This window comes from Corythoichthys intestinalis, chromosome 7, assembly GCF_030265065.1.
Source record: "Corythoichthys intestinalis isolate RoL2023-P3 chromosome 7, ASM3026506v1, whole genome shotgun sequence".
In the NCBI taxonomy this organism is placed as follows: domain Eukaryota; kingdom Metazoa; phylum Chordata; class Actinopteri; order Syngnathiformes; family Syngnathidae; genus Corythoichthys; species Corythoichthys intestinalis.
The window spans coordinates 59,924,088-59,950,319 of NC_080401.1; the positions used below are offsets into that span (position 1 = coordinate 59,924,088).

Consider the following 26,232-nt stretch of genomic DNA (forward strand, 5'->3'; position numbering starts at 1 on the left):
TCCACTTAAACCTCATCGGTTAAACTGTGCTGAATCAGTTGGGCCAAAGACCAGGACCCACTGCGGCCCTCGAGGAACTGTTTGCCCACCCCTGTCCTATACTAATGAGTTTTGGGCCCTCGCAGGTCACTACCTGTTCATTTTAGAACGATTTGAGCACTTTTCCCGTTAAATTGTTCAGGCAGGACCAAGTTGAAATTACATTGAGCATGAATGTTCTTGTTGTTCGTTCATTGGCCCCTCCCAGTCCAACCAATTTGGACGCCTCGTGTCATCCACGGCACAGAAACACGAGCAGTCCTCCCAGTTTAAATGAATTGGACATCTATATCAGGCAATGAGTTAATTTTCCCAATTTATTGACGTCAAAATTCATGACACACCGCTTGTGATTAATGATGATAGGCCAAAAGCTGGCTCCGCCCACCGGACTAGCAGCGACTAGTAACCAAACGGCTACGTGATTAGCGTGCGCAGACCATGCTCATGAGGTCTTTCTCCCACAAGGCGTCGTCCCAGGCCTGGAACCATCCGGTGAAGCAGAGCGGCTCCTGGCCCTGTTTGATGGTGGTGATGGGGATGCCGTGGCGGCCGGAAGGGTCTGACTTCAAATATTCCTCGGCTGAAAGGGAAAGCCCCAAAAGTTAGAGCTAACCGTCACGCGACTGAAACATCCTGTCCATCTTACCGATGCGCTCCGCTCCGTTTTTCTCCGTCTGGTTGGCGTCTTTCCCGATCCAAATGTAGATCTGCACGAGATAGATAAACAACACTCAGTGAGTACGGTGCAAATTGTCCAAAAATCAACAGGAAGTGACCCAGAAGAGCCCTAAATTTGATAAAATATAAACCAAAATGTAAGGAAGTAACCTGGAGTGGCAAAATACACAGGAAATGACCCTTAAGCAGCCAAAAATCAACAGGAAGGGACCCAAAGTATAAAGGAAGTGACCTGGAAAGCCACTAAATCGACAGGAAGTGACGGAGAAACGGGAAGTGCCCCTAAGTGCCCTAAACTCAACAGGAAGTTACCCAAAATGGACAGGAAGTGACCCAAAATGTACAAGAAAAGTCCTAGAAAGCCACAGGAAGTCACCCTTAAGCGCCTTAAAATAACAGGAAATGACCCCAAAGTACATAGTGACCCAAAAATCCACAGGAAATGACCCAAAAAGTACAGTAATTCACCCAGGATTGGCTAAAATCAAGAGGAAGTGACCCTTGAGCGCACTGAAAACAGGAAATGACCCCAAAAAAGTTCAGGAAGTGGCCTAGAAAGCCACAAAATACACAGGGAGTGGTGAATAAACCCATAAGCGCCTTACAATCAACAGGAAGCGACCCAGAAGTGCCCTAAAAGAATAGGAAATGACCCAAAATGTACAGAAAGTGACGAATTAACAGGAAGTGACCCAAAAAGTACATAAGTGACCCTGAGGCACCCTAAAATCAACAGGAAATGAACCAAAAAGTAGAGGAAGTGACCCAAAAGTGCGCCAATATAGGAAATGACCCCATTAAGCATCATAAACTCAACAGGAAGTGAAGAATATACAAAAATTCACCCTTAAGCGGAAGTGAACCCAAAAGTACATAGTGACCCTAAAAGTACATGAAGTGACCCTTAAGCGCGCTAAAATCAACAGGTAATGACCCAAAAAGTACAGGAAGTGACAGGATTGGCTAAAATCAACACAAAGGGCCCCTAAGTGCCCTAAAATCTACAGGAAATAACCCAAATGTACAGGAAGTGACCCTTAAGTGCTCTAAAATCAACAGTATATGACCCAAAAAGTACAAGAAGTGACCCAGGATTGGCTAAAATCAACAGGAAGTGACCCTTAAGTGCCCTAAATTCAACAGGGTATGACCCCAAAAAGTTCAGGAAGTGACCCATAACTGCCTTAAAATCGGATATGACCCCATTAAGTGCCCTAAAATCAATCGGAAATGACCCAAAATGTACAGGAAGTGACCAGGAAAGCCACAAAAATGACAGGAAGTGACATACAAATCAACAGGAAATGACCCAAAAGTACAGGAAGTTACGTGTATGGCCACAAAAACAGGAAGTGACCAACAGAAAGTAAATAATCTAACTTTCCAGAGCAAAAATTAAGTTATATAATTTATTGTTTATACAAGAAAAAATATATATTAAAAATTATATATAAAAAAATATAAATCTATATATATAAAAAAAATAAAAATCATATGTTAAAAAATGAAAAAACGAAAAAATAAAACATTTCAAAATCAAATAAAATTTTATCCAATTTTTTGGAATGACCTACATGGAGGCAAGTGTCCAGAATCATGACATCATCAGTCTCCAGGTCCAGCTGATCCAATTCTCCAGGAACCGGCTCCGCCTAGGCCATCAGAGAAACCTCAGTCTTTCTCACGCTCTTTTCACTCGAGATCACACGGATCCTTACGATCAAGCGCCCGCTGGCGTTGGAGCATCCGAAGAGTTTGGGTTGCCACACTTTGGCGTTCCTCAGGACCTCCGAGGTCTGGTACTTCTTCCGTCCGCCCAGCGCCTTCCAAAAGCTCTCTGGAAACCACCAAAAGACGAGAGGTCAACTCTAGACGACTACAAAACGTGTTCTTGGGCGGACCGACCTTGTTCCTTGGTCTCCGCCACCTCGGTGTGGGTGCTGCCGCCCAGGATGGCCACCACGTGCTTGGCGGCGGCCATTTCTTCCGGCGTGGCCCCGCGCCCCTTCCACACCACCAGGCCTTTGGGGGTCTTGAGCACGAACGCGTCATTGGAGTTGAGAGAAGCCGCGTCAGCCTCCACCTGAGCGAGGTGAAAGTCGTTAGCTAGCATCAACCTCCGATAGCATTGCACTGAGAACGGTACTAAAATGACACCAAGAAACATGCCGAAGCTGCGCAATATGTACTTTTCCCTAGATCCAGGTTACAAGCAATGGTTGACCTACCCAAAATGGCCGCCAGCTAAGCGCACCACTGTAGTATAGAGGTTAGGGCTGTCACACTTCCCGAAACAATAGATGCCCAATCACCCTCTGCAAATGAGTATCGCTAGGAGATTTCCAATCCATTTGAAATGGGTGAAAAGTGCCGACCTTCCCATTTCAAATGAATTGGACATTTAATGCCGTGAATGGCAGCCAATGTGTGAATAACAGCTGCAAGGTCTGACTTACTTTAATGGAAAGATCACACCTCCCAACATGGCCTCAGGCTGGCATGTTGGTAGGGGCGATGATAGGTCTTTTTACGCTTCTGCCGTCAACTAAAATGAGTTCATCACAAGTTGATGGCCAATCCATTTGAAGTGGGAGGGAAGGTGCCAGCCCTCCCACTTCAAATGGATTGGATATTTAACACGTTCAATGCCAGCCAATGAGTGAATAGCAGTTGCTAGTTCTGACTTGGAATGTCAATATATTGACTTCAGTGGAAAGATCGCCCCTACCAACATGGCTGCCAGCCTGAGGCCATGTTGGTAGGGGCGATGAAAGGCTCGTTCATTCGCTGCCAACCATCCTAGGTCAAATGGAGTGAACGTCTACTATTGATAAATCATCTAATAAATGGCAGAAGCATGAAAAATTTTAAAGCCCCGACCAATATGGCCGCCCTGAGGCAAATGTCTTATTTCACCCTGTTAAAAGCCTTTGGCAGCCACAGATGTCCACTCCATTTCAAGTGGGAGGTCTGGCAGCGAATGAATCAATGTTGATTCGCTATCAGCTCTCCCGCTCTAAAATCAATTGGGCGCCCAGTGTCGTCTATGGGGTCAAATAAGCTCGTCAAATTAAGGCAATGCATGGAAAAATTCCTCAGGGCGGCCATGTTGGTAGGGGCAATGAAAGCTTTTCATGCTTCTGCTGTCAACTAAAATGAGGTTATCACTAGTAGGTGTCCAAGCCATATAAAGCGGGAGGGATGGTAGTCCACTCGCTACCAGCCCTCCCACTTCAAATGAATTGGACATCTCGTGTCGTCTATCGGGTCAAATGGGCTAGTCAAGACTTTAGAATTACATCAATGCATTGACTTTGATGGGAACGTTTCCTCGGGGCAGCCATGTTGGTAGGGGCAATGAAAGCTCTTCATGTTTCTGCTGTCAACTAAAATGAGGTTATCACTAGTAGGTGTCCAAGCCATATAAAGCGGGCCACTTCAAATGAATTGGACATCTCGTGTCGTCTATCGGGTCAAATGGGCTAGTCAAGACTTTAGAATTACATCAATGCATTGACTTTGATGGGAACGTTTCCTCGGGGCAGCCATGTTGGTAGGGGCAATGAAAGCTTTTCATGTTTCTGCCATCAACTGAGTATCACTCATAGGTCCAAGCCATTTAAAGTGGGAGTGTCAAATCCATTTGAAGTGGGAGGGAAAGGGAAGGTGCTGACCCTCCCGCTTCAAATGAATTGGACGCCTAGCGTCGTCTATGTGGTCAAATAGGCTGATCAAATTAAGTCAATGCATCAACTTTGATGGGAACGTTTCCTCAGGGCAGCCATGTTGGTAGGGGCGATGAAAGCTCTATTCATGCTTCTGCGGTCAATTAAAATGAGTATCACTAGTAAATGTCCAATCCATTTGAAGGGGGAGGGAAGGTGCCGACCCCCCCCCACTTCAAATGGACTGGACATCTAATGCCGTCAATGGCAGCCAGTGAGTGAATAGCAGTTGCTCGCTCTGAATGTCAATGCATCGACTTTGATGGGAAAGATCACCCTACCAACATGGCTGCCACCCTGACTCCTGAGGCCGTATTGGTAGGGGCGATGAAAGGTCTTTCCATGCTTCTGCCGTCATTAGAATGAGTATCACTAATAGGTGTCCAATCCATCTGAAGTCGGATGGCTAGCAGCGACTAAACGAATGTTTATTCACTACCAACCCTCCCGCTTTAAATGGATTGGACGTCTCGTGTCATCGATGGGATCAAAAAAGCTAGTTAAGACTTTAAAATTAAGTCAATGCATCAACTTTGATGAGATTGTTTTCTCAGAGCGGCCATGTTGGTAAGGGCAATGAAAGCGCTTTTCATGCTTTTGCCGTCAACTAAAATTAGTTTATCACTAGTTGGTGTCCAATCCATTTAAAGTGGGAGGGCTTGTAGTCGTTCATTCACTACTAGCCCTCCCACTACAAACGAATTGGACGCTTAGCGTCGTCCATCGGGTCAAATAGGCTATCAAAACTTTAAAATTAAGTCAATGCATTGACTTTGATGGGAACGTTTTCTCAGGGTGGCGGCCATGTTGGTAGGGGCAACGAAAGGCCTTTTCATGCTCCTGCCATCAATTGAAATGCATTAATCTGGAGTAGACGTCCAATCTATTTGAAGTGGGAGGACTGACAGCAAACGAACGTTTGTTCAATGTCAGCTCTCCCACATCAAATGGATTGGACATCAATGGTTGTCAATGCCATTCAAAAGGGTGAAATAAGCTAGTTATGACTTAATTTTAATGTAAATGCATCGACTTTTATGCGAACGTTGCCTCATGGAGGCCATTTTGGTAGGGGCAAAGAAAAGTCCATGGTTCTGCCATCAATGAATGTCACTAGTAGATGTCCAAACCATTTGAAGTGGGAGATTGCAGCGAATGAACGTACTTTCATTCCGCGCCAAACCTTCCCACTTCAAATGGTTTGGACAGCTACGGCTGTCAATGGCATTCAATGGGGGTCAAACGAGCTAGATGTGACTTCATTTTAATATCAGTGCATTGACTTGGACGTGAACGTTGCCTTACGGCGGCCGTGTTGGTAGGGGCAAAGGAAGGTCTTTCCATGGTTCTGCCATCAATTAAAATGAGTGTCAGTAGTAGATGTCCAATCCATTTGAAGTGGGAGATTGCAGCGAATGAATGAACAAATGTTCATAGATGGCATTTAAAGGGGTCTAATAAGCTAGTTGCCTCAGGGCGGCCCTGTTGGCAGGGGCAATGAAAGCTTTTCATTCATTCATTCATTCATTCATTCATTTTCCATGCCGCTTTTTCCTCACGAGATGCTTCTGCCATTTATTGAATATGTTATCAATAGCAGACGTCAACTCCATTTGAAGTGGGAGGGTTGGCAGCGAATGAATGAACATTCATTCGCTGCCAACCCTCCCACTTCAAATGGATTGGCTGTCAATGACATTTAATAGGGTGAAATAAGCTAGGTATTCAAGCTTAGTTATATAAATTAGCATCGACATTGATGGGAATGTGTCCTCTGGGCGGCCATGTTGGTAGGGGCGAAGAAAGGCCTTTTCATGCTCCTGCCGTCAATTGAAATGCATTTAAATCTAGCAAACGTCCAATCCATTTCAAGCGGGAGGACCTGCAGTAAAGCAACGTTCTTTCATTCAATGTCAGCCTTCCCACATAGAATGAATTGGACGTCTATGCCATTCAACAGGGTAAAATAAGCAAGTTATGACTTAATTTCAATTTCAATGTAAATGCATCGACATGGGAACGATGGGAACGTTGCCTCATGGTGGCCATTTTGGTAGGGGCAGAAAAAGGTATTTTTCATGCTTCTTCAGTCAATTTCAAAGACAATCGCTAGACGTCCATTCAGTTTGAAGGAGGAGGGTAGGTTTAGTAATAAAAATTTTTTTTAAATTATATATATATATATATATATATATATATTAACAAGCTTAGGTATAGTTTTTTTCCCCAAATAAAACGTGGTGGTACTAGTCCCAGACTAACCTCGATGGCGCGGGTGGCCATTGTGGAGCTCTGGCGGATGTGGTAGAGGCGGGTCTCGGGGGCCGGCTCTTTGGCGCCCTCCTTGCGGGACGTCCCGCCGTGGTGGACCACCAGGGGTTTGCCTCCAAACAGGCTTAGCAGGTGGGGCGGTTCTTGCCCCTGAGTGACACGCACCTGTACCAACCACAAGGCGCTCTTGAAAGGCCTTTGGCAACTGACGACAAGTATTCCGTCTCACCTGAGTAGCCACGCCTCCCATGGAGTCGTCCAAAGCCACGGCCAAAATGGCGGAAGCTCCCAGCTCATCTTTGGAGCACTTGTTCCCTTGCCTGCAGAGGGCAGAGTTCAGTTCAGATTTATGGCTCGCTATAGGTAGAAATAACGTCACAAAATAGGTGCACTTAACAAATTGTTAGCCGAACGTTAGCATCATTGCTTGAGTCATTTTGTTTTGTTTTGCCAAATTGAGATTTTTGCATCATGTAACTCTTACAATTGCTGCATTATCACTATGATTGATTCCATTTTTCCAAAAATGTTAAAATACGAGTTAGGAAGTTGTGCTAATGAAATATGAACATCAGAAAAATTAAAAATAGTATTCATTGAAAAATACCAAGGAAATTTAAACTGAAAAAATATAGCTAAAATAATAACCCCCCCCAAAAAAGAATAATAAGAAGGAATTAATTGATGGCAACTTTTTGATCATAATTTATACTTTCAAAAGAATTTTCATTTGTAACGTTCTACATTGTCCTGCTTCTCATTATTGATTTTTTTTTTTTAATTTAGGATTTACTCGGTTGCATTTTAAATTAAAAAAAAATAAAAAATTACATTCTAACGTTTTTATAAATCATTTTACTGATTTTTTAAAATTTATTCTTTGTTGCATTTCAATTTAAAATATATATTTTACTTTTATTTCATAATTATTTTTTAATTGTTTTATAAATTTTCTATTTCATTATTTAATTTGTTGCATTTTCAATTTTTAAAAATATTTTTTTAATTTTCTATTTTCTAGTACTTCTCAATTTATATATATTTTACAATGTTATTTACATTTATTATTTTTTTAAAGCCATTTTTTGTATATTTTCCATGTTGCCCGTTTTTATAAATCAATTATTTTATCCATATCTTTTTTTTTTTTTTTAAGATTTATTCTTTGTTGCATTTTCAATTTAAAAAATATATACTGTATATTTTACATTTTTATTTTTAGTATCTCATTTTTTATATGTCTTTTTTTCCATTTATTCTTTGTTGCATCTTCCAGTAAATTTGATTTTCAAGTATATTTTTTAAATTTTAATTATTCCTCATTGTTTTATTTTTTAACATTTATTACTTTTTAAAAGCCATTTTTTGTACTTGTAATTTTCTATCGCTCCCGTTTTTATAAATGTTATTAATTTTTTTTTATATTGTCCTTTCGATCATTTCATATTTTTTAATTTAGGTTTTTCCAGTTTCCCCAATAATCAAAAATATTTGTATATTTTATAATGAAATAGTTGAAATTTTTTAAATTTGCAATTGTTTTAATACATAGTCCTCCATTTATTAATTCAGTCATTTTAATATTTTTAAAATTAATATTGCAACAAAAGAGAATCCTAATTTTTAAAATATTCAATTATTTTCCCCCTTTTTTGTCAATATAGTATTTTTCAATTTTCTGTTGTATTTTTTGATTTTGTATATTTAGTTCATTAAGTTTTTCCATGTACTTCAATGCATCGACTTTGATGGAAACGTTGCCTCGGGGCGGCCATGTTGGTACAGACGATGAAAGCGATAAACTTGTATGCAGGAGGCCACGTCTATTACCGTCAACGGCAGTGAAAGAGATGGTAACTGACCACATGTAGATGATGTGCTTCTCCCCGCTGCCACTGTTGTAAGAGTAGAGCAGCACATAGCAGTCCCCGCCAAAAAACTGTCCGTAGGTGTCCGTGTCCACGGGGACGCGTTCGCCGCCCTCCACGCGCCAAATCTCAACAGGAACGAGTAATGAGGACCGACAATTAGCAGCCGAAAATGATTAAAAAGGAATAAGCCGCAGACGTCTAAATGCAAAATCTGAACAGGAAGTAGCTATGTGGGGAAAAAATGAATGAGAAATTACAAAAGGAAATTTCAATCGTAGCTTTAATGTGATGGTTGGTATATTGGGTCACTTCCTGTTGATTTGGGGGCATTTTGAGGTCACTATCTGTTGAAATTGTGTCACTTCCTGTTGATTTAGGGGGCATTTCGGGGTCATTTGCTGTTTTCGGATCACTTCCTGTTGACATTGCGTCACTTGCTATTGATCTTGGGGTCATTTCAGGGTCACTTTCTGTTGATATCAGGTCATTTCCTCACAGGAAGTGACCTAATATGACCAGGAAGCAACCCCGAAGTGACCCAAGCTCAACAGGAAGTGACCTAATATGACCAGGACGCTACGCTGGAATGCCCCCAAATCAACAGGAAGTGACCTAATATGACCAGGAAGCAAACCCGAAATGCCCCCAAATCAACAGGAAGTGACCCCCAAAATTCACATATCAACAGGGAGTGACCTAATATGACCAGGACGCTATGCCGGAATGCCCCCAAATCAACAGGAAGTGACCTAATGTGACTAGGATGAACCCCGAAATGCCTCAAAATGAACAGGAAGTGACCCGAGATCAACAGGAAGTGACCTAATATGACCAGGAAGCAAACCAGAAATGCCCCCAAATCAACAAGTGACCCGATATCAACAGGAAGTCACCCAAAATGGCCCCAAATCAACAGGAAGTGCCCTGAGATCAACAGGAAGTTACCCAATATGACCAGGAAGATACCCCGAAATTTCCCCAAATAAACTGGAAGTGACTCGAGATCAACAGGAAGTGACCTAATATGACTAGGATAAACCCCGAAATGCCTCAAAATGACCAGGAAGCAACCCCGAAATCAACAGGAAGTGACCTAATATGACCAGGAAGCAACCCCGAAACGCCCACAAATCAACAGAAGGTGACCCGATATCAACAGGAAGTTACCCGAAACACCCCCAAATAAACAGAAAGTGACCTAATATGACTAGGATAAACCCCAAAATGCCCCCAAATCAACAGGAAGTGACCTAATATGACCAAGAAGCAACCCCGAAACGCCCCCAAATCAACAGGAAGTGACCCAATGTGACCAGGAAGCAACCCCGAAATGCCCCCAAATCAACAGGAAGTGACCTTATATGACTAGGTAGCTTCCCCGAAATGACTCAAAATAAACTGGAAGTGACCCCAAATTCCCATATCAACAGGGAGTGACCCGAGATCAACAGGAAGTCACCCAATATGACCAGGAAGCAACCCCGAAATTCCTCCAAATAAACTGGAAGTGACCCGAGATCAACAGGAAGTGACGTGATATGACAAGGAAACCCCAAAATTCCTCATATCAACAGGAAGTGACCTAATCTGACCAGGAAGCAACCCCGAATTGCCTGAAAACCAACAGGAAGTGACCCGATATCCCGACCATCACAGCAAAGCTACCAATTTCTCTATAAATAACATTTTCTAGAATTTAAAAGAGAATTAAACATTAGGAGGCGGGGTGGATTAGCACCTCGTAGCAGCAAAAAGCAGCGCGACAAAGAAGAGAATTAGCTTCACTGAAGGGATGCTAAAGTGAAGAGACTGGGCAAACGGAGTACCTGCACTTTCCCTGAACCGTCATCCACCATCCCGTGCTGCGCGGCCATGGCGGCGTTGCTGTGGAGAGTGGCGGCGTCGAACGGGATCTGCTTGACGACGGCGATGCTGCCCACAGTGTAAGCCTGACCCGGCCCCGTAGTCTCGTCCTTGTCCAGCCAGTTCTCAAAGAAGTCCTTGAAGAGGGTGCTCTCCGCCCCCTGCGGCAGCACTTGCACCTGTCGGCCAAACGGAGCCGAGTCAAAACGCGCTCGCGTCGTCGCAGTCGCCCGGCCCGACGCTCACCTGACACTTGTTGGTGTAATTCTTCTCCTTGATGAACTGATCCACGTAGGTCAGCGCGGCCTTGCGCTCTTTGGGGTTGGCTTTGCGACCTGTCAGAAACCTCAGTTAGTGCGGAAAATAACTAGCCGAAATGCCGTAAAATGACAAAGTGATACCAGAAATTCTTGAAAATCAACAGGAAGTGACCTGAAATGCTTTCAAAAAAACAGGAAGTAAAGCAAAATGAACAAAAGTAGCGCTGAAATGGCCCATTATCAACCAAAAGTGAGCTTTAATTCCCAAAGCTAACAGGAAGTAACCCAAAATCATTCAGAAGTGACTCAGAAATGCCTGAAAATCAACAGGAAATGACCTGAAATGCTTTCAAAACAGGAGGTAAACAAAAATAACAAAAAGCGACCTGGAAGTGTCCCAAAATTAACAGGAAATGACCCAGAAATCCCTGAAAAATCAACAGGAAATGACCCAGAAATCCCTGAAAAATCAACAGGAAGTGACTTGAATCCTTTCAAAACAACAGGAAGTTTAAAAAAAAGTGACCGGGAAATGTCTCAAAATTAACAGGAAGTGATCTTTAATTCTCCAAAATGATAGGAAGTAACCCAAAATCAACAGGAAGTGACCCAGAAATGCCTGAAAATCGACAAGTGATGTGAAAAGCTTTCAAAACAACATGAAACGACCCCAGAAATGCCTTAAAATCAAAAGTGACATGAAATGCTTTCAAAAAAACAGGAAGCAAAGCAAAATGAACAAAAGTAGCGCTGAAATGGCCCATTATCAACCAAAAGTGATCTTTAATTCCCAAAAGCTAACAGGAAGTAACCCAAAATCATTCAGAAGTGACTCCGAAATGCCTGAAAATCAACAGGAAATGACCTGAAATGCTTTCAAAACAGGAGGTAAACAAAAATAACAAAAAGGACCTGGAAGTGTCCCAAAATTAACAGGAAATGACCCAGAAATCCCTGAAAAATCAACAGGAAGTGACTTGAATCCTTTCAAAACAACAGGAAGTAAAAAAAGTGACCGGGAAATGTCTCAAAATTAACAGGAAGTGATCTTTAATTCTCCAAAATGATAGGAAGTAACCCAAAATCAACAGGAAGTGACCCAGAAATGCCTGAAAATCGACAAGTGATCTGAAAAGCTTTCAAAACAACATGAGATGACCCCAGGAATGCCTTAAAAATCAACAGGAAGTGACCCGAAATGCTTTCAAAACAACAGGAAGTAAACAAAAAGTGACCTGGAAATGTCCAAAAATTAACAGGAAGTGATCTTTCATTCTCCAAAAGTGAAAGTAAGTAACCCAAAATCAATAGGAGGGGACCCAGATATTCCAACAAAACAGGAAGTTACCCAAAATGAGCAAGAAATGGCCCCACAAATGCCTGAAAATCAACAGGAAGTGACCTGAAATGCTTTCAAAACATCAGGAAGTAAACAAAAAGTGACCTTGAAATGTCCCCAAATTAACAGGAAGTGACCTTTAAGTCACCAAAACTGATAGGACGTAACCTAAAATCAACAGGAAGTGACCCAGAAATGAAAATCAATAGGAAGTGATCTGAAATGCGTTCAAAACAACAGGAAGTAAACAAAAAGTGACCTGGAAATGTCCCCAAATTGATGTTAAATTCCCCAAAACGGAACCCAAAATTAACAGGAAGGAACCCAGAAATATTTGCAAAACAACAGGAAGTAAACAAAAAGTGTCAGGGAAATGTCTCCAAATCAGCAAGAAGTGACCTGAAATGCTTGCAAAACAACAGGAAGTCAACCAAAATGAACAAAATGTGGCCTGGAAATAGCCCAACATTAACCAGAAGTGATCTTTCATTCCCAAAAATAAACCAGAAGTGACCCAGAAATGCCCTGAAAACAACAGGAAATGACTCAAAATGAGCAAGAAGTGACCCCAGAAATGCTTTCAAGACAACAGTAAAGTAAAGGGGAAAAAAATCAACTGGGAGTGACCTTTAATTCTCCAAAACTGATAGGAAGTTACCCAAAATGGGCAAGAAGTGACCCAGAAATGCCCACAAAACAGGAGGTTACCCAAAATGAGCAAGTAGTGAGCCCAGAAAGGCCTGGAAATCAACAGGAAGTGACCCAGAAATGCCCACAAAACAGGAAGGTACCCACAATCAACAGGAAGTGACCCAGAAATGCCAACGAAACAGCAAATTACCCAAAATGAGCAAGAAGTGACCCCAGAAATACCGACAAAACAGGAAGTAACCCAAAATCAACAGGAAGTGACCCAAAAATGCCCACAAAACAGGATGTTACCCAAAATGGACAAGAAGTGACCCCAGAAAGGCCTGGAAATCAACAGAACGTGACCCAGAAATACCAACATAACAGGAAGCAACCCAAAATCAACAGGAAGTGACCCCAGAAAGGCCTGGAAATCAACAGGAAGTGACCCAGATATGCCCACGAAACGGGAAGTAACCCAAAATCAAGAAGTGACCCCATAAAGGCCTGGAAATCAACAGGAAGTGACCTGAAATGCTTTAAAAAAACGAAGTATAGAAAAGTGACTGGGAAATGTCCCAAAATTAACAGGGAGTGATCTTTAATTCTCCAAAACTGGAAGGAAGTCACCCAGAATCAACAGGAAATGATCCAAAAAGGTTTCAAAAGAACAAGAAGTGACCCGAAATCAACAGGAAGTGACCTGAACGCTTTCAAAACCGGAAGTAACCCAAAATGAACAACAAGTGACCGGGAAATGCCCCAAACTCAACAGTAAATGACCTTTAATTCCAAAAAACTAACAGGAAGTAACTAAAACCGTATTGGTCCCGTGGTCCACTTTACCTTTCCAGAAGAAGATTTTGTGGTCTAGACCGTTGTCCAGGATGTAGCAGTCCTCGCATTTGAGCATCTCCTGCTTGAACGGGTTCTTCTTGGACACCTCTGTCAGCGTCATCTTGCCAGAAGCGTCCGACACCTACGTGGGGATAAACGGCGCTTTGTCGTCAAGATGACGGCAAGGACGTGGCAGCGGCGGCGGCTCGTCATTACCTTGTGGAGGGACGCCTGACTTTTGGAGGTTTGCATCTGGGTCACGTCAGCGCTTCCCGGAGGCAGTTCGGGTTTCTCTTTTAAGACCTGACACATGGACAAAATTGAACTCATTAACCGTGAAAGAAGTCCGTTTGGACTGGAAGGGGGTTCTGATTGACCTACCGTCGATTTAGCTGCAATTTCAAGTCACTTCCTGTTGACTTGTGAACTTACCCCGCCTACCTCCGTTAAAATCGACGGGAAGCCACCAGCTCCCCCTTAATATCGACGGGAAGTGACCCGAACGCCTCCCCCCCCGTAAAAATTTATGGGAAGTGACTGCCCCCTTGCCCTTCCGTTGAAACAACGGGAAATGACCCAGACTGCCCCCCCACCCATTAAAATCGACAAGAATTGACCAGGGGGGAGCGACCGGCCTCACCCCTCTGTTAATATCGACGGGAAGTGACCCAGAGGTAGCAACCTCACCCCCCTCCCCTGTTAAATCAACGGTGAGTGACCGACCCCCCCCCCCCCCAAAACTCCGTTAAAATCAACGGGAAATGACCAAGGGGAATGATTGGCCCCCTCTTAAAATCGAAAGGAAGTGACCAGAGGGAGCAACTGCCCCCCACTCCGTTAAATTTGACGGGAAGTGACCGCCCCCCCTCCATCCATGTTACAATTAACGGGCAGCGACCTGGGGGGGGAACGACCATCCCCCCCGTTAAAATCGACGTGAAGTGACAGCCCGTCACCTCCGTTAATATCGACAGGAAGTGACCAGGGGGGAGCAACCGCCCCCCCCACTCCGTTAAAAATCGACGGGGAGTGAACGCCCCTCTCCCCCACGTTACAATCGACGGGAAGTTACCAAGGGGGAGCGAACGCCCTCCCCCCAGTTAAAATCGACGTGAAGTGATAGCCCCCCCCCCCTGTTGATATCGACAGGAAGTGACACGGGGGGAGCAACCGCCCCCCCATTCCGCTAAATTTGACGGGAAGTGACCGCCCCCCCCCCTCCATCAATGTTACAATTAACGGGAAGGGACCTGGGGGGAATGACCGCCCCCCCCGTTAAAATCGACGTGAAGTGACAGCCCCCCCTCCATTAATATCGACAGGAAGTGACCTGGGGGCAGCAACCACCCCCCACTCCGTTAAAAATTGACGTGAAGTGATAGCCCCCCTCCGTTAATATTGACAGGAAGTGACACGGGAGGAGCAACCGCCCCCCACTCTGTATAGAATCGACGGCAAGTGACACCCCCCCTCTTAATATCGACAGGAAGTGACCAGGGGGGAAGCAACCACCCCCCACTCCGTTAAAAACTGACAGGAAGTGAACACCCCTCTCCCCCACGTTACAATCGCCGGGAAGTTACCAAGGGGAAGCGACCGCCCCCCCCTTTAAAATCGACGTGAAGTGATAGCCCCCCCCCATTAATATTGACAGGAAGTGACACAGGGGGAGCAACCGCCCCCCACTCCGTATAGAATCGACGGCAAGTGACACCCCCCCTCTGTTAATATCGACAGGAAATGACCAGGGGGGAGCAACCGGCCCCCACTCCGTTAAAAATCGACGGGAAGTGACCAAGGGGGAGCGACCGGGCCCCCCCCTCCATTAATGTCAACAGAAAGTGACACGGGGGGGGCGGGGCGACCGCCCCCTCCCATTAAAAATCGATGGGAAGTGACCCTCCCCCCCACCCTTCTGTTAAAATCGATGGGAAATGACCCAGGGTGGGAGCGACCCCCACAATCGCCGTTAAAAATTGACGGGAAGTGACCCAGGTGGAGCAACCGCCCCACTTCCGTTTAAATCGACGGGAAATGACCCGGGATTCCCACTTTCCCTCTGTAAATTCTAAGGGAATTCACCCAGGGGGGGCAACCCCCTCCTTCCATAAAATGTACAGAAAATGACCCAGGGAGCGCCACCCCCCCTTTGTAAAATCTACAGGAAGTGACCCGGGGAGTGCCAAGAACATCTACGGTAAGTGACCCAGAAATACTCAGGAAGGAACCCAAAAAATCTACAGCAAATAACCAACAAACAGGAAAGAAGTGACCCACCAATGGACTGCGTGGTCACCACACTATCAAATAAGAGTTTTTTGACAGCCCCACAGGTGATAAAATTGGCTGCAAGTGCAAAGCACGCACCTTGATGACCTCTTTGGGCTCCTCACCCTCGTCGATGAGGTGGAGCTCCGCGCGGCCTCTGCGCTCGTTGTCTCGGATGTCCACGGCCAGCTGCGTGGCCTTCAGACGCTCGTACCGGTTGCATTCGCTGCCCGCCCAGTGGTAGATGTCCTGTCCATCAAACGGTCAATGAGCTTTTCGAAAATAGTCAAGTGACCGCTTCAGTAACGTTGCCCCCGCCAACATGGCTGCCACGCAGACACGTTGCTACAGCTAGCGGCCATAAGTCTGACATTGTAACGCTGTTTTGGTAGTGGCATGAAAGTTCTTTGCATGCCTTTGTCATCAATTGAAATGAGTTTATCGGGACTCCATTTTAATGTCAACCTATTGACGTCAATGGGAACATTGCCCCTACCAATATGGCTGCCCTGAGGCCAATTTCATCTGTTCATTCGCTGCTAACCCCAACCCGTTTAGAACAGATTGGATGCCTACTAGTGATAGGGTTAAACCCTAACATATTTACAATGTTTACCACTTGCAGAGGTCCAATGCATTTGAAGCTGGAGGGTTGGCAGCAATGTTCATTCGGCGGCAATGGCAGATGAGTTGAGAAATTAGCTGGATATGATTCAATTTTAATGTCACCTAATTGACTTCACTGGGAATCTCGCCCCTACCAACATGGCCGCCTGCCCTAAGGCCATTTTGGTAGTGGCATGAAAGTTTTCATGCTTCTGCCGTCCATTCAAATGAGTTTATCATTAATGTCAACCTATTGACATCAATGGGATCATCGCCCCTACCAATATGGCTGCCCAAAGGCCAGTATCATGTGTTCATTCACCGATAACCCTAATCCAATTAGAACAGATTGGACGCGAACTAGTGATAAACACTGCTAAACAATCACTACCAGTCCAAATGGATTGGACGTCTATTGACATCAATGGTAATTGCATGTGGGGCCATGTTGGTAGGGGCAACATTTCTTAAATCCTTCAATTTCATACCAACCAATTACTTCAATGGAAGTGTCGCCCCTACCAATATGGCCGCCCGAGGCCATTATCGTTTATTCGCTGCCAAAACCTTCCAATTTAGAATGGATTGGACGCATACTAGTGATAAAAAAGGCTAAACAACCCTTAGTTCAAATTGATTGGACGTCTCACCATCAATGGTGATTGCATGGCGGCCATGTTAGTGGGGGCAACAGCCCTGAAATCCTTACTGGATTGTTTTTCACAATCTCATTTACAGACAGTTTTGAACGAGGCCATCAACAGGGGCCGTGTAACCAATTTCCGAAATGACCGAGCGAGTGCGGCGTTGCCCTTTGACCTTGCCCAAGTCGATGATGAAGCAGTCTCCTTTGTTGAAGCTGGCCCAGCTCAGGTCCACTTCGGTGGCGCGCACCTGCCGGCGACCTTTGACGTGCAGCAGACGCTGAACGTTTTCTTCGTTGGGCACTACCGTTCGGAAGCCGGAAGCCACGCCTCCTTTCTGAGATATTATCGGAAGATGTTAGCGTGTTAGCTCGTGAGTGCTAGCGCTAATGTGCTCATCACCTGGTACTTGAGACCCTTTTTGAAGTAGCCCAGGAAAGTGAGCGATTCTTCGTTCTGGTGCTCGGTGTATTGCGTGGCGGCGCCGCCCAAGGCGTCGTCCAGCTGCGTCATGAAAATGGTCGCTGCCCCCTTCTCGTCCTGGGACGTCTGCGAGCCTGAAGATGGACAAGCGACATTAGGCAAGAAAGTTATTTTGCTAGTTGAATGGTTTGAAAAGCTTCATGTATGAAATTGGGACTTTTTTGCTCCGCCCACCCCACATGCTGGGTCGATTTACACCATTCCGACTTCCAAACGCTTCAAAATTTCACAACAGGAAGTGACATGGCAACACCCCAAAATCAACAGGAAATTGTCCAAAATGGATTGTATCTTAAAAACATCCATTGATGGTGCTAGACGTTCCATTCAAATAGATTGGAAGTCAACTGCAGTCAGGAAGGAAGTGAGTGTTCCCCCGTAAGTGTTTGCGGTAATTACCGATCCAGGTGTGCACGTTGTAAGACGGTCTGAGGCTGGTGTAGAGAACGATGTAGGAGTCTCCCATGTAGAAGCACCCGTGCATCTCTTTAGGAACCTCTGCCAGGTCCAATTTCTCCACACGCCAAATCTGAAGACCCGGACTCTTGCCCGCTGTCTCAAAAGCTTTGTGAGTTGGCATCTTGACCTGAAAAAAAACATTCAACGGATAGTCAGAAACTTCTACTCATGCATACATAACAAACCCCATTCAACTCTTTACTCATTAGACATTCTCAATTTATATCATGCTGAAAATACTTGAGTCAGAGTAATTTTTTTAAGTTAGTCATTTTTAGTTCTAGTAAGATATATTTTTATTTTTAGTGAGGGTTTCAAAATGGATAAAAAGGTAAAATACATTAGAAAGTGAACCAAAATCAAGGTGACCCTGACGTGCCCCACCACCCAATTGACAGGATGTGACCGCTAAATGCTACAGACGTGCCGCGGGTGAGCCGAAGGGGCCCCGGAGGTACCGCGGGTGAGCCGAAAGAGCCCCAGACGTGCAGGAAGTGACACGCATTCAATAGAAAGACGCGCCAAGATCAACAAGAAGTGACCAATAAAAAGGAAGTGACCCTAAAATCCCTTAAAATCAAGACAAAAATGTTCCAAAATGCACCATTAAGTGACCACAGAATGCCCCAAATGTACAAAAAGTAACCTTTAAACACCCCAAAATCAAAATTAAGTGACCTAGAAATGCACTCAATAAAATGATTCAAAACTGATTGGATCTTAAAATCATCCATGGACATCCAGCGGCGTCAATGGCAGCCAATAAATTTAATGTTATTTCAAACATCTATGGGTTGGAACACTAAAACATTTTTTTTTTTAAATATAAGATTAAAAAATACCAGTATAAATTCAATTTTTTAAGATTAGATGTAGCAAGTCCTAGCTTCCAAACAAGCAAGACAAAAGAGGACTCTCTTAAGGTTAGCAAACTTAACAAATTGAATAGCTTGCTACCTGCTAGCACAGAGGTAAGACAAAAGAGGACTCATTCAAGGTTGAAAGCAACAACAAAAAACATTTTGAATAAACTCACCACGGGAAGAAACATGAACAAAGACGAGCGAAAGGCCGAGAGAGAAAGCAACTAACTGCCTACAAGGAAATGAGACACACCTGCATAGAGGAAGCTGATTGGTTAACATACTGACAGAAGGTGATACCTAATGAGTGCACTTCAAAGTGAATGGCTGCGAGTAAGCCAAAATCAAGAGGAAGTGAATGTATAGCAATAGGAAGTGACCCAAAATGAACATAAATTGACACAGATATGCCCTCAAAATCAATTAAAAGTGGCCAAAACTAAACAGGAAGTGACCTAGAAATGCCCCTAAATCAACAGAAGTTACCGAAACATAACAGGAAGGGACTCAAAATCTGTAGGAAGTGACCCCCAAATGCCTCTAAATCAATGAGAAGTGTCTGGAAATCAATAGGAAGTTACCCACACCCTACAGGAATTGACCTGGAAATGCCACCACCAAAATCAACAGGAAGTTACCCAACATCAGTCGGAAGTGATCTTGAAATGCCCAAAAAAGCAATTAGAAGTGACTAAACATAAATAAGTGCCCCAAAATCAACAGGGTGTGACCTTGAAATGCCCCTAAATCAACAGGAAGTTACACAAACCCAACAGGAAGTGACCCAAAATCAGTGGGAAGTGGCCTGAGATGACCAGGAAGTGACCTGGAAATGCCCCAAATCAAAAAGAAGTGACTAAAAATCAAAAGGAAATGCCCTTAAATAAACATGAAGTTACCCAAACCCAACAGGAAGTGACCCAAAATCAGTGAGAAGTGGCCCAAAACGACCAGGAAGGGACCTGGAAATGCCCCCAAATCGATAAGAAGCGACTGAAAATCAAAAGGAAGTGGCCCAAAATCAACAGGAAGTTACCCAAACTCAACAGGAGGTGACCCAAAATCAGCGGGAAGTGGCCTGCAATGACCAGGAAGTTACTGAAAATCAAAAGGAAATGCCTCTAAATAAACATGAAGTTACTCAAACCCAACAGGAAGTGACCCAAAATCAATGGGAAGTGGCCCGAGATGACCAGGAAGTGACCTGGAAATGCCCCAAATCAAAAAGAAGTGACTGAAAATCAAAAGGAAATGCCCTTAAATAAACATGAAGTTACCCAAAACCAACAGGAAGTGACCCAAAATGACTTGGAAATGCCCCTAAATCAATAAGAAGTGACTGAAAATCAAAAGGAAGTGTCCCAAAATCAACAGGAAGTTACTCAAAACCAACAGGAAGTGGCCCGGAATCAGTGGGAAGTGGCTCAAAACGACCAGGAAGGGACCTGGAAATGCCCCCAAATCAATAAGAAGTGACTGAAAATGAGAAGGAAATTCCCCTAAATAAAGAGGAAGTTACCAAAACCCGACAGGAAGTAACCCAAAACACCAGGAACTTATCAATAAATACCCGACAAATCAACAGGAAGTTATTCAAAAGTGATTGAAAATCAATAGGAAGTGGCTCAAAAGCAACAGGAAGCTAGCCTACCACAACCCCAACAGGAAGTGACCCGTGAATATCCCAAAATAAAGAGGAAGTGATTCCATTTGAGTCTCCGTCGACATTCAGTATGATGTTACGGTTCGCTATGGACATAACCAGTGACGCCCTCATTGCCAGACACGCCCCCATTTCCAGACACGCCCCCCTCTTGCAACCTGCAGACACAACCTTCTCAATGAGTTGAATACAGCTGAACCATACTAGCCAAGTCGTTCACTTTCATACCACTAGATGGTGCCAGAATTTAGGGTTATAACTCAATTGAAGTTCTTCCCTCCTTCCTAAAGGTGTGAAGTTGAGTTTAACAATATGATACGAGAATATGATAGTGGGTCTCAGCGAGAGCATCAGGTGACAACAGCTGGGAAGCGACAACTCTTTGAGAAAAGACAGTGGAATTGAATCGCTTCATGTTGCACACTGTAAAAAAATACCGCCAAATAGCGACGTTTAAATGCTGCCAAAACTACTAGCTGTATTGAATAACAGTAAACTGCAAACAAAAAAATACTGAATATTTATTCATCATAAAGTAAAAAAGTATTAAAAGAAATTAAACATTTGAAATTTACTGTTAAAAATTTCAAATTTGACTTTTACAGTAGCATACGTAGCATACATACAGAAGTGTTTATTCACGTGACACAACAAGAGCATCACACCTGCCCCGCCCACCTGAGTCATGAACTCTTCAACTGCCATCGGTCCAATCCGTTGGAAGCGGGAGGGCTGGCAGCGAATGATTCACAGCCAGCCCCTCCCACTTCAAAAGGATTGGACGTCTATCACAGTCAACTGAGTTAAATGAGCCACTTCTGACTTCATTTCAATGTCAATGCATTGACTTTGATGGGAGGGTCGCCCCTACCAACATGGCCGCCTACCCTGAGGCAACATTCCTGTTCATCTCAATGCATTGGCATTAAAAATGAAGTCATAACTTGCTTATTTGACTCTGTTATCTGCCATTGACAGCGCTAGATGTCCAATCCATTTGAATTAGGAGGGATGGCAGAAAATGAATGAACATTTTCTTTCCATTTTGGTCCATTTTCACCTCACTTCCTGTTGATTTTGAGTCCCTCTTTTCATGTTTCTGCGTCAATTAAGTTTATCGCTAGTAGACGTCCAATCCATTTAAAGTGGGAGGGTTGGCAGTGTTATTTGTTGCCAACCCTCCCACTTTAAATGTATTGGAGGTCTAGTGCTGTCAATTGGATTAAATAAACTAGTTCTGAATTCATTTTAACGTCAATGCATTGAGTTTGATGGGAACGTTGCCTCTCACCCTCTCTGCCACTCTCCCGCTTCAAATGGATTGGACGTTTACTAATGATAAACTCATTTCACTTGATGGCAAAAGAATGAAAAGCCCTTTCTTCGCCCCTACCAACATGGCAGCCCTGAGGCAACGTTCCTATCAAACGCAATGCATTGACATTAAAATGAATTCAGAACTAGTTTATTTCATCCAATTGACAGCACTAGACGTCCAATCCATTTGAAGCGGGAGGTTGGCAGTGAATGAATCTCCGCCACAACTCCCAGTTCAAAAGACTTGGACATCTAGCAACGTCAATAGTTGCCAACGGGGTTAATTAAGCTAATCGTGACTTCATTAGAATATCAATGCATTACCTTTTATGGCAGTGCTTCTCAATTATTTTCTGTTACGCCCCCCCAAGGAAGACGTAAATGTTTCGCGCCCCCCCAACTCTCTGCCGCCACTGTAAATAGTATCATTCGTCTATATTACTATTATAAGTACGCCTCAGCCTAACATTGTGTCCTTTTTTTTCTATTAAAGAAAAAAAGTAACATAGATCAACTTATAATAAAGTATAACTTTTTTAACATTGTGTTGCTTGTAACAGAAAAGACTCAACGCGCATCAATTTGCCTGAAGTTAAAAAAAAAAAAAAAAAAAAAAAAAGTCACATCCAAACTGTAAAAATACACTCAAGGTACATTTTTGACCATTTGATACTGAAAAATCAAATGTAATAAAATCAGTAAATAATAACAAATTCAAATTGATTAGAAACATTTACTCTTCAGGACAACATGCCAAAAAATTTGACCGAAAAAAAAAAACAAAACTGAATAGAGGGGGGGGGAGTCTTTGGACAGAAGGAAAGTTTTTATTTTCGCTGATTCACCACAGTGCTCACTGGTTTACTGATATAACACTGACAAAGCGGGACGATTGTGACAATTGGCAATATTCGGCACATTTTCGCTGAAAAACAATCAAGTGGCTTATCAATGAGATTGAGGTCTAATGTCTTTAAGTGGCGTCTTAACTGATTTGGCTTCTCCGCTATAATCATTTTTAGACTCAGTAAACAGTGGTCTTTCCTCATTTCCCACTATATTAAAAGTCAAAGGCAAACGGCCCGAAAAAAGCGCATTCTCGGCGGCCGAGGGAGAACCGTAGGTGAGGGCGGTGGTCGTGACGATCCCAAGCCGAAAACGGCACTTCTCGGCCGGACATGTGAGAACCGAAGAAGACAGTGGGTCGCTGCGTGAGTCCAGCTCTGCATGAGTCTCTTCCGTGTGCTCTTGCTTACTTCAAAAATACTGCACGCACTTTGAAAATGAGAGCGCCACTGCCACCCACGGAGTGGATGTGCAAATACACTTTATTCTAGTACGGCAAAAAAAAAAAAAAAAAAAAAAAAAGCATGTTCCCCGAGGTCACTCGCGCCCCCCCTGGCATCGCTCTGCGCCCCCCTGGGGGGGCGCGCCCCACCATTTGAGAAGTACTGTTTTATGGGAACGTCGCCCTTACCAACATGGCTGCCCTGAGGCTATCCTAGTAGGAGGAATGAAAGGTCTTTTATGCTTCCACCCTCAATTGAATTAAGTTTATCGCTAGTAGACGTCCAATCCATTTGAAGCGGGAGGGTTGGCAGGGCAATGCAATTGACTTTGATGGGAATGCGACCTCTGGGTGGCCATGTTGGTAGGGGGAGAAAAAGGGCTTTTCGTGTGTTTGTCATCAATTGAAATGAGTTCGTTGTGATTAGATGTCCAATCAGTTTAAAGTGGGAAGGTTGACAGCAAAGAAACGAACGTTCATTCTCTGTTAGCCCTCCCGCTTCAAATGGATTGGACGTGTAGCACAGTCAGTGGGGTTAAATAAGTTATTTCTGACTTCATTTTACATTCCGATCATTTAACTTTGATAGGAATGTCTCAGGGAAGCCATGTTGGTAGGGGCAACGCAAGGTCTTTTCATGCTTTTGCCGTTAATTGAAATGAGTTTATCGCTAGCAAACGTCCAATCCATTTAAAGTGGGAGGGTTGGTAGTGAATAACACTGCCAACCCTCCCACTTTAAATGCATTGGACGTCTAGTGCTGTCAATTGGATTAAATAAACTACTTCTGAATTTATTTTCATGTCAATGCATTGAGTTTGATGGGAACGTTGCCTTAGGGCGGCCATGTTGGTAGGGGCAAAGAAAGGGCTTTTAATGCTTTGCCGTCAATTGAAATGAGTTTATCACTATTAGACGTCCAATCCATTTGAAGAGGGAGGGTGGCAGCGAACAAAACAGCCAACCCTCCCACTTTAAATGGATTGGACCTCTAGTGCTGTCAATTGGATTAAATAAACAAGTCCTGAATTCATTTGTATGTCAATGCATTGACTTTGATAGGAATGCGACCTCTGGGAGGCCATGTTGGTAGGGGCAAAAAAAAGGACTTTTCATGCTTTTACCGTCAGTTGAAATTAGTTTATCGCTAATAGACGTCCAATACATTTGAAGTGGGAGGGCGACAACGAATAACAATGCCAACCCTCCCACTTTAAATGGATTCGACGTATAGCACAGTCAATTGGATAAAATTAACTAGTTCTAAATTGACTTTGATAGGAATGTCGCCTTAGGGGGGCCATGTTGTTGGGGGCAACGCAAGGTCTTTTCATGCTTTTACCGTCAATTGAAATGAATTTATCGCTTGAAGACGTCCAATCCATTTGAAGCGGGAGGCTGGCAGCAAATAACACGGCCATCCCTCCCACTTCAAATGGATTGGACGCGTACCACAGTCAATTGGATTGAATAAGATAGTTCTAAATTCATTTTAATGTCAATGCATAGACTTTGACGGGAATGCGGCCTCTGGGGGGCCATGTTGGTAGGGGCAAAGAAAGGGCCTTTCATGCTTTTGCCGTCAATTGAAATGAGTTTATCACTATTAGACGTCCAGGCCATTTGAAGAGGGAGGGTGGCAGCGAACAAAACAGCCAACCCTCCCATTTTAAATGGATTGGACCTCTAGTGCTGTCAACTGGATTAAATAAACAAGTCCTGAATTCATTTGAATGTCAATGCATTGACATTGATAGGAATGCGATCTCTGGGCGGCCATGTTGGTAGGGGCAAAAAAAAAGGACTTTTCATGCTTTTACCGTCAATTGAAATGAGTTTATCGCTAATAGACGTCCAATCCATTTGAAGTGGGAGGGCGACAACGAATAACAATGCCAACCCTCCCACTTTAAATGGATTCGACGTATAGCACAGTCAATTGGATAAAATAAACTAGTTCTAAATTGACTTTGATAGGAATGTCGCCTTAGGGGGGCCATGTTGGTGGGGGCAACGCAAGGTCTTTTCATGCTTTTACCGTCAATTGAAATGAATTTATCGCTTGAAGACGTCCAATCCATTTGAAGCGGGAGGGTGGCAGCAAATAACACGGCCAACCCTCCCTCTTCAAATGGATTGGACGCACATCACAGTCAATTGGATTGAATAAGATAGTTCTAAATTAATTTTAATGTCAATGCATAGACTTTAATGGGAACGCGACCTCTGGGCGGCCATGTTGGTAGGGGCAAAGAAAGGGCTTTTCATGCTTTTGCCGTCAATTGAAATGAGTTTGTCACTAGTAGACGTCCAATCCATTTGAAGAGGGAGAGTGGCAGCGAACAAAACAGCCAACCCTCCCACTTGAAATGGATTGGACCTCTAGTGCTGTCAACTGGATTAAATAAACAAGTCCTGAATTCATTTGAATGTCAATGCATTGACATTGATAGGAATGCGACCTCTGGGCGACCATGTTGGTAGAGGCAAAAAAAAGCCTTTTCATGCTTTTGCCATCAATTGAATTTAGTTTATTGCTAGTAGACGTCCAATCCACGAGAAGCGGGAAGGCTAGCAGCACAGGAACGTTCGTTCGTTGACAGTCCACCCTCCCACTTCAAATGGATTGGACGCCTATTGACGTCAATTTGGTTAAATAAGCTAGTTCTGACTTCATTTTAATGTCAATGCATTGACTTTGATGGGAACGTCGCCTCATGGCGGCCATGTTGGTAAGGGCATTAAAAAAAGTCTTTTCATTCTTCCGCAGTCAATTGAAATCAGTTTGCTAGTCGACGCCCAATTCGTTTAAGTATGAGGTTGGATGCTCCGATATCAAATTTATTGGACGCCAAGCCCTACCAATGGCAGCATTAAAGTTAGTTAAAATCATATTACATATTCCGTGCATATCATTTGTTCTTTATTTCCCACCATTTATTTCTTCATTTTTGTCCGCCCTCCCCTCAAAGACATGAAAATGAGCAGCGAGGAATCAAAACATATTACAAAAAAAAAGCCAACGTGTCGCGATGCAAGAAACGTCAGCGCGCGGACGTTACCTGCAGCCGTCGACGATCCCAGACGTGCGAAAGTTGCAGTCTTCTTGTTGCCGTCTGCGCCGC

The 26,232-nt window shown here is 43.8% G+C and overlaps 1 protein-coding gene across 3 annotated transcripts; it reads right to left on the bottom strand.

The window, feature by feature from the left end:
* Window positions 1-337: 337 nt before the first annotated feature.
* Window positions 338-26,232, bottom strand: LOC130918564 (gelsolin-like). Of its 3 annotated transcripts, none has more exons than XM_057840365.1 (17): window positions 26,170-26,232; window positions 17,917-18,103; window positions 17,437-17,591; window positions 17,210-17,371; window positions 15,884-16,033; window positions 13,733-13,819; window positions 13,526-13,658; window positions 10,697-10,785; window positions 10,414-10,629; window positions 8,579-8,712; window positions 6,946-7,036; window positions 6,708-6,881; window positions 2,626-2,803; window positions 2,439-2,557; window positions 2,295-2,372; window positions 689-749; window positions 338-622 (listed from the first exon to the last, which is right to left on the bottom strand). In XM_057840365.1, the coding sequence occupies exons 2-17, from the start codon at window positions 18,095-18,097 to the stop codon at window positions 465-467; spliced, it is 2,166 nt and encodes a 721-aa protein (XP_057696348.1). In that variant the 5' UTR covers window positions 18,098-18,103; window positions 26,170-26,232; the 3' UTR covers window positions 338-464. The 3 variants fall into 3 exon arrangements, with proteins under 3 accessions (XP_057696348.1, XP_057696346.1, XP_057696349.1); XM_057840363.1 differs by lacking the exon at window positions 26,170-26,232 and adding an exon at window positions 19,013-19,135; XM_057840366.1 differs by lacking the exon at window positions 26,170-26,232 and adding an exon at window positions 18,934-18,955.

What these genes read in the sequence shown, in the direction of transcription:
- LOC130918564 (XM_057840363.1), bottom strand. An exon ending in GTCAGGCGTCCCTCCACAAG is followed by an intron (nt 13,659 to 13,732) that starts GTAATGACGAGC and finishes ATCCCCACGTAG; the next exon opens with GTGTCGGACGCTTCTGGCAA. An exon ending in ATTACACCAACAAGTGTCAG is followed by an intron (nt 10,630 to 10,696) that starts GTGAGCGTCGGG and finishes TTTGGCCGACAG; the next exon opens with GTGCAAGTGCTGCCGCAGGG.